The 8,940-nt window shown below is 37.6% G+C and overlaps 1 protein-coding gene across 3 annotated transcripts in view; it reads right to left on the bottom strand.

The window, feature by feature from the left end:
- Window positions 1-1,205: 1,205 nt before the first annotated feature.
- The window catches only part of PACRG (parkin coregulated), a 232,957-nt gene continuing 225,222 nt past the window's right edge, over window positions 1,206-8,940 (bottom strand). For all 3 annotated transcript variants that reach the window (XM_065057580.1, XM_065057582.1, XM_005508599.3), the window contains one exon: window positions 1,206-1,554. In XM_065057580.1, coding sequence (XP_064913652.1) covers window positions 1,394-1,554 — 161 coding nt within the window. In that variant the 3' untranslated portion in view covers window positions 1,206-1,393. The remainder of the gene's footprint in view (window positions 1,555-8,940) is intronic.

Here is an 8,940-nt window from a genome sequence, read left to right as displayed (position 1 = left end):
CTCAGAGTTGCAGTGGGTGGGAAGGTGCTCCCCGCGCTTCCAGTGTGCGCCAAGGGAGCAGGGCCATGCAGAGGCTGTGTCTCTCACACAGGCAAGCCTTGCAGGGTGTGAATATGGATGTGGATACGCACTTGGAAAAATTCTTATGCATCTAACACCAAAGAGTGCATTTCGAGCTCTAACAGCTACAGAGAAACAATAAAAGTGCAAATTGCATATATTTTAAGAGCTTCCAGAAACCAGAATAAAAGCAAAGTGAGCCTAAAGTCTATACTTTTAAAAATCTCATGCTTTTTAGACAAAGCTTGTATCTCCTTATTTGTTTTGAGCTGACTCGATATTTTAGATGGTTGCCCTTGAGAATTGTAGAACTTGTTCTATTTTTTTGTAGGTTTATTCCATAGAAATGCTTAAAAAGCAATAAAGTCGATCTCAGTAGCCTTGCTTAAATCCATTACTAGATCAGTTCTGTGTTGTGGCTATGCAGGGAGAAACTAACTGAGTAGGAAATTGTAAGGGATTCTTGTAACAATAATTACATTGTTTTTACACATATATACCATAATAATAACAGAAAAGCAATAGCAACCTTGCAGTTACAAAAAAATACCCTGTACCCCTTAAAATTATATCTGTATGTTTTGTGTTTACCCAGATTAACAGTGTCATTAGGGACTGATACATTATGTATGCTACATCTTCCGTTTGATTTATTGAACTTTTGTCTGGGCTTCTTTTCTTCAAAACTCTGGTTATGCCCGATTTTCACCAAGAGAAAATCAAGTGCCATGAAAAAGTAAACACCTGGAATCTGAGAGCAGGAGTGTGTAAGTAACATGAATTAATTTAATGACAGTGCTTTATAGTGGACCATATAAATGTTCCTTCTGTAATTGGTATATACATTGAACAGTTTTATTGTATGTCAGTGCACATTATTCGGCACAGCTGCTAGAGAGGCATTGCTGAACTGGTGTTTCTCTTCCATGACAAACACCTATTAAGCAGTCAGCATAAACTCTTCTTGTTACAGCCTCTGACATCACCCTCAGGGCAAGCGGACACAGAACAGCAATTGCTGAATTGCGTATGAAAATTATAGTTTTATTGTCTATACAAGTGAAGGTTTAACTCCAATTCCTGCTCGAGTCAGCGCTGTTATAAAGGAGTGATTCTTTCAGGGAACAAATAAGCACAGTACACCATTGTAATCAGAGGAACAGGCACTATTTATGTATTGGAAAGCCTTGTTCACAATAGTGCTAACACTCTAATGCCACAGAAGCCACTATTTTAGCAGCTGTAGAGAAAAAAAGCATGACTAACAAGATACCATACAGAGTCAGATACAGTTTTTTTAGACCACAAATGGAATCATCCCATTTGGTACAACTCAGTTTAGCATGCACGACTTGTAAGTAGGGATCATGTATTTGATGTTTATATAAGCAGCTTCTCCACCGTGGCGTTCAAAGGTTTCCAGTGTCTCTCTAATCAGATCTCCAACATTTTCACGCTTCTGCTGGCTGTAGTCTATTCCATCGCCTGAATTAACTGGTCAAGAAAACAAAACCAAAAAAAGAATTATATTAAATTTACTGTTATGCTTTGAAATAATGACATAGGAAATTGCAATTGCTGCTCAGTCACTGTGCCTCTGTTAGAAACTTTGCTCTGTGACACAAAACAGCTGAATTTGAAAACAGGATGGTATCCAAATCTTTTGAAGGCTCTGCTCAGACTCTGACTTCATATGGCTTCAAAATTTGTTTATGTATGCATTACTTCACTATCTAAGCTAAAATCCTAATAAAAATAAAGAAAACACATTCTTTTATAAGATAAAGGTGGACTCTCTCTTACACAGTTAATCTCTTAAGACAATTACTTCTTTATTTCTAACATTGCTTATTTAGGACAAAATTCTGTCAGATGAGTAAATGCTTATCTACAAAATGTCATGTAAGCTAGACTTGTTATGGTTCGAAATCTTACATAGGCATTGTTTTGTGATTGTTCCACGTTACGCATAATATTCACACACTTATGTTGTTTCTGATGGAGGGGATGCCATGGGGCCTATAAGAGGTATGTGGAGTATAACATAGCACTCATTCCATTTCTGCTTCCTAAAAGATGTGTAAAATTAAGTCAATGTCAAAACAACAAATTATTGTAGCCCCTAGATGCAGTAACATTTACTGCTGTTTTCTCTAACACAGGCTAGCAAGGATGACACACATTTACATGCAGCTTAATTCTTTAAAAAAGTCATTGTTAACAATTATGACAACAAAAAATACAAGAATAAAAAATAACTCCGCCTGCAATGATGCTGAGAGATTTAAAGGGGGAAAATACATTTAATATTGTTTTAAAATATTTTCTGAAAACTATCTTAGTATGGGTATATTCCAAGACATATATCAAAAAATGATTTGGTAGGAGCATAAGGTGCTCGGATCAGGTGCAGCACAGTGGCCAGGTGGAGCAGCTGTCACACTGCTGTCCACACGCAATCAGTCAGTGGTCTCACTCTGGGCAGCGGTGGCAATGTGCCCATGTCATACATTTATCATCTCAAATAACGCTGCTTGCTTAGTGACACGCTCAGCCAGTCGGCAAAGGACACACTTGTCAAGACAACACAACCAGCTTCCCGGGCAGTGCCTGACTTGCACATTAGAAACACAGCACACGCAAGGGCGAGGTTCAATTTTGCTCCCACTGCTGCCTCCGCATCCGTGGGCTGATGGGGTGCAGATGTACAACTGCACCCTTCTCACATCCTCACCTGGACTGAAGCTCAAGGATCTGGATCTAAAGTTTGTGACTTTGTTACCAGTAAAAACTGAATAATCATGCTCATGAAGAAAGATCTGATGAACATGGGTGAAGATCATCCTTCTGCTGAGTTTTCCTGTAAAATATCTGATTACCCTCCAACTTAATTATATGTATATCAGTTTTTCAAACGCGATACACACATTTGTGTTACTTTGCTTTTTGTAAAATATTTACACAAATGCAGATGTGACATGCAAGGACTGGGCTTCTGAAGGGAAAGGCAGTAGTTTTTTTGTAATGATTACTCCTAAGCACATGATTGCTTCCCTATCTGTTAACTGACATGTTAACTATTCAGGTTCATGTTTGCTGACATGAGAACCTAGGGTTGTGACATCAAAATTTACTACAACAAATTTACTGTAATGTTAGAAATAACAGATTGTAACAGTTCACAAAACCACCAAGAACTATTAAATAAAGGGACTGGCTTATACAAAATCCTAATACAGTAACAAAAGCACATCACTATTGGGTACAATTTAGACTAAACAAGGTTCTTACAGAAAACAACTGAGATCAACTGTGCCTCATCACCTGTGTTGCGTGGACTCTGCCAGCATTCCCCAGAACACCTGGAGCTATTTCTGATTTCACTGGTTTGAGCAAAGGAAAGTCTGAACCTTGACCTAAGTCTTGGCAAATACGTAAAGGAATTACTAACTTTCCAGCCACTTGTCTATTATCTGTAATTTTAAGCCTACACACATGCTCTGCTAATGAGCTTACACAGCTTTCATAGTTTTTTCAAAGAAGTAGTAAAAAAATCAGCTCTCTGGAAGTAATGGTGATACATTGCTAAGCAAGTTTGGGGGAGGCCAACAAGATGCTGTGATAATGCTGGCAGCAGAGGTATTTTCCAGAATCCCATGTTACAGTCCTTATTAAAAAGTGTGATCTATACAATAAATGATGCCTTAGATGCTTAACTAAGAAGTGCCTCGGAGAATGAAGCAATGATAAAAGCAATAGTCTGCAAGGGAAGACTGAATGTGTGATGTGCAGACCATCATTACAATTTTTTTTTCCTTCAGACCATCTGTGCTATATGAAGGGTTGTATCCTCAAGACAGCCATAATTCACATTAATGTCATGATACAAGCTACAACCAACAATACCAGAAGGGTTATGTCAGCATTGAGGTCACCTAGTAAGTACTAAAATAGCTATCCTATCCAGTTATGGGAATTAACAAATCTTTCAGACAAAAAAGATAATCATTAACCCAACGGGGCGACATCCACTACACGGATGAGTCAGAATGATTTGCCCAATGCACCTGAGGGTAAATAGCTAGTCATAATAATAATGATGATTAGTTGTAAAAAAATAGCTACTGAAGTATAGTGATCTCGGCATGCCCCTCCCTGATCTGACTCTATTTCCAAATTAGTTTGCATGAGAAGCCACTTTGTCAGCCACAAAAATGTTGCATATGTAAAGTGTGAACATGGATCTAATTCAAGCTCTTTATGAAGTTGTCCTTTGTGAGGGAGAATAAATCAACAAGAAAATGCTGGGAAGCACATTTGTCATATCTTTGTCTCAAAGTGAAATGTCTGGCAAATTCAGCATGCATCAAGAACTCTTTTCAGAGCAAATGCTATTTCTGTGTTTAGAAGAAATGCACTGAAGGAATACTAACAGATCTAGACGAATACAATCACAAAAAGATCTCATTTTTCCTTCCTGAATCAAAAAGTTAGTTCCCAGTCTCCTAAATCGTGCACCAAGGACTCTATGGTCCGTAAAGTAAAGTGAAGGGCTTTACACCTGTCAGGACCTGTGCTGGCTGGTGAGATCACCCAGCACGCCAAGGCCAGGAGCAGCACTCCCTGCCCTGCCGGCGGTCGGGCCCGCTGCTGCAGCGAGGAGACCTGGCTCACACCCCCAGGGACTGAACGCAGCATTTGGCAGGGAATGGAGGAGGATTTAAATTTTGCTTTAAAACGTGGTTTGTATTTGAGTGTAGACATGCTTCTCTTTGTGATACACGATATTAAGGAAATTCTAGTGGTGTTTGTATTCCATCTCATTTCATGTAAAAATTTCACTTGAGTATTTCACTACAAGTATAAAATTGTATTGCATTAAAGAAAGACAAGCAAGTTTCTCTCAATCCATTAAGAGCTTGATGTAGCAGTTTCCAAGCCTTGGAGTGGACGGGAAAGGTAAACCAACCCTTAAAACTCAGTCAGATCTATTCTTATCTGTGGACATTTGTAAGCATCTGAGAGTGCCTGAGATATTCTTTCAGTTTATTAGATTTCACTTCGAGGCAGGTCGGACCTGAAAAAGAGATGTTTTTAATCCCCTGCCTGTGTCAAAGTGCCTCTCTGTAAGTGTCTCACGGGTACCAGAGCTCGCACCTGGTGGTGGCCTTTCCCAAGGTTCTGCTTCACAGGAAGTACAAATTAAAACCAGAGTTTTCATACACCATTGTTGGAGGGATGTCATAGATCTTGGGATATTAGAACTTTCCCAAATGTTAAATATCTGAGGAATGCTTAGTGTTGGAGGACGCAATAATACTTAAAAGAGATTTCTGAAGAGACTGAAGGAAGATGCATGTCCACAACTTAAGCAATGTTTTTAATCAAATTGTAACTCAAAGGCCATACTTTTATTCTTTATTGATTAACTTTCAAGTGCATATATACACACACATATATTTCAACTTGTTGTCTTGGAACAAGTGGGTCCTAACAGGAATTTTTATACTACTAGTTAATAGAGAGCTCTTGTATCATGGTTTTGGATTTTTTTTGCACACAAATCAATAAAACTGCTTGGAAAGATAGGCATCATTCCTCCTTTTTTGAATCTTGAGAAACACAAATACTGGAAGGTAAAATGATTTGTTCCAAGTCATGGAAGGGATCAGTCAAAAATCATACATTTTGACATTTTATTGTAAATGATGAAAGTACTATTGATGATAAAATGTAAGTACAGTAAAATATTTTTTAAGCTTCTCAGTACATCCTAGTCAAAGCAATAGGTATTTTCAGCAATTACAATGATTACAGTAATCAAACATGCTGACCGCTTAAGTGAATAAGATTTTTACTTCAAAAAAAGGACAGTGATGGTAAAGTGCAGATACATTTCTCAGTACGGAATTGTATTTCTACAGAAAAGCCTGTCCCAGAACAATATACAGTATAGCAGTAAAAAAACTACCATGAAAATATTTTGTGGAAGATTTCAAGACTTTTTTCCTTTTAGGAGTCAGCATCAAGATCAAGAAATAAATGGAAGCTGATTTCAGCTCTAGGCTGGCAAGCATCTATGCCAGGGTTCACATTGCATAAGTTCACTGTTCAGGTACAGTTCAGAGCTTAATTAAGTTTTAAAAGTCCTCTTGTTAGGATTAGTTTAATTGCCATAAAAGATGTTGGCCTCCTGACCAGAATGGAAAATGAAAGCCCCTGGTGAGTCAGTGCGGCAGGAGGGAGGAGGGCTCCTCTGCACTGCTCCTCTCGCCATGACTCAGAACGGCGCTTTGAATTGTCAGCACCAGGAAGGATGAGGTAGTTCGGTCGCCCTGTTCGTTTAATTGAAAGTCTGTGGAAAGTCACAGGGCAAGACTCTGAAACCCTGCTGTCTGCCAAGAAACAGAGGGACAGTGCCAGTTCATTTCACTCAGGTGAAGGAAGAGCCACCAGGAGGTTACGACTTCTGGTTGTTACTAACCCAGACAGAAAACTCTGTGTTCTATTCCTGAAGGCTCAGACCAACGTGAATACCAGTTTTAAATGTTTCTTAGGACACATCTAGGTTATGTGCACAAAGCTTGAGCGTTGGAAAGATGAGCTCATAAAGTAATTTATGTTGGAAGGAAGCTCTGGAGCTATGTGGTCCAAATGCCCTGCTCAAAGTCAGCTCCATTTTCAAAGTTAGGTCAGGTTGCTCAGGCTGAAATATCTGCAGTTGCTCAGCACTGAGTAATGCCAAAAAGAGAAATGGTGTAGAGATCCCCTTGAGCTGGCAGAGCTTTTCACCAGCCATTTCGAATGTGATGAAGGGAAGTGCTACTCCTTAATTATTAAAAACTATTTGGTGAAGAAGGATTTGCTGAAGTTACACACTTCATAGGGATAATTATTCTCTCTTTTGATACAAAACAAATCTAAACTTTGACACAGTAGCAGATTCTAACCCGCCTATATAACATCGCTTTTGGAAGCTTAATCATACACTGAAGAAAGAGGCACAGATTTGGCTGAAAAATTAGCAGGTTTTCATCAACATCCTGACTTGAAACTATGAAAACATAATTTAAAAAAAAAAAAAAGTATCTTTCAAAGCCCTTTAAAACATTAAAGGTGAAAGTACTAGTAAACCTTAAGGAGGCCAAATCTTTGAATATGCACAGATCTGGTTTTTGACACTATCAACACTCAGAGTTCCCTGTCTGTTGCTATACTTGGCTCTTCCTCCTATTGTTCATCACCAGTGTTGAGTGTCTATCACTTTACAATGCTACAGTACTGCAGAGATGGCAGAAAAATGTTTCAATAGAAGAAGAAAGGCATGTATGCTTGGAATTTAAAAAGAGTACTAATACAGAGACATTTCTGCTCATCATAGATCTTAAAAAAAACAATTTTATACTTCTGATATAAATCAGCTAGGCATCATCTATCTAAATTAGATGCTTCCAAGGTTTGCTTAATTCTCATTGAAGGCATTTTGCTTCAGCATAAAATATAGATTCTTTCTATAGTTATCTTCCATATGCAGCTAGATTTTAGTTATTTCATAAATTAGCGTTTAGTTTAAAATGTAAGTGCTGTTACTATAAATACTATTCAGAAAGTCAGCAATTCAGTAGAGTGGAGGAAGTGCTCTGATTGGGAAGGAAACATTTGACTGACTTACGATGTTTTGCTAATGATGTAAGCCTACTAGAGAAAGCTGTAACTACTTGTAAATTGCTGCAGTATAAAAAAAAAATCGAAACCAACAAACCAAAAAACCCAACTGAAAATGAGCCAACACAGCAGCTGTTATCACAGTTTTCCATTTCCAGGAAACGTTAGCAACATCAGATGTAATCCTTTTTAAGCCCAGATTTTTTTTTTTTTTTTTTTTTTTTTTTTTTTTTAACAGAAGTGCAAGGATGAAAAAGAAATCACAGCTTTTGTAACAAATTATATTAGCAAACATATTTGACTGATGAGATAAAAAATAAGAGAATATTATTGTGGGTTTTTTCCCTCTGTAAGTACTTGAATTTCTCCAATGAATTTAGACTTTGAAATTTGCCTGTTTGTGCTATTGATCAATATCAAACAAAGTAGTATTAATTATCTTAGATAAACAGCATGCTGAACAGGGGAACAGAAACTGGAGGCTGAGATCTCTGTGGCCTTGGTACACTGTTTACTGTTGCAAAATAATACATTGGGTCACAAATCATGCTTAAAGTGCAACAAGAGTTGCACCACTTATGAATCTGGTTTTCTTCCAGTTGTTTAGTTGTTTTGGATGTATATAAGCTAGTACAAAGTAAATACTGTTCTTTTTTAGCTGGACATCATGTTTGTGTGTGCAAAATTTGCATAGCTTTGCTGGACTGATCTGAAATACGTTTGTTCATCACATTAATTTCTCGTCCAAATATAGCATAATTAATGCAAAAGGAATTAAAACCATGGAAAAACAAATCATTGTATGTGTGTGGAATAAACAGAATTAATTTTGAAATGTAATTCAAAGTGACAAAGCTGAAAGTCCTAAAATGCTTTAAAGATTGACGATTTCCGTATGAAACGTAATCCTACAACAGCCAATTTTTAACATTGAGTTTATTCACACTTAAACTCAAGATGCTTCACAATCCATCCTCCTTCCCACATTGGAAGATTTTTATTAATGGAACCAAAGTGCTTTTGAGGGAAAGCCTTAGGTTTTTCTCTACAAGCAAAAAGCTCAGTAATTCAATACTTTGTGTTAGTAACTGTTGATGTTTTTGTACATCTGTCACATACCAGTGGAATTTGTTGTGTCTAAATTCACTGTTCCAAATCATTACCATTTAAGGACGCTATTGATATAGCTTGCCCATCAAAAATTTCATTGACAAC

This window comes from Columba livia, chromosome 3 (genome assembly GCF_036013475.1).
Source record: "Columba livia isolate bColLiv1 breed racing homer chromosome 3, bColLiv1.pat.W.v2, whole genome shotgun sequence".
Classification (NCBI taxonomy): domain Eukaryota; kingdom Metazoa; phylum Chordata; class Aves; order Columbiformes; family Columbidae; genus Columba; species Columba livia.
The sequence above is the reverse complement of the archived record's forward strand: the minus strand, read 5'-3'. Positions and strand labels throughout refer to the sequence as shown.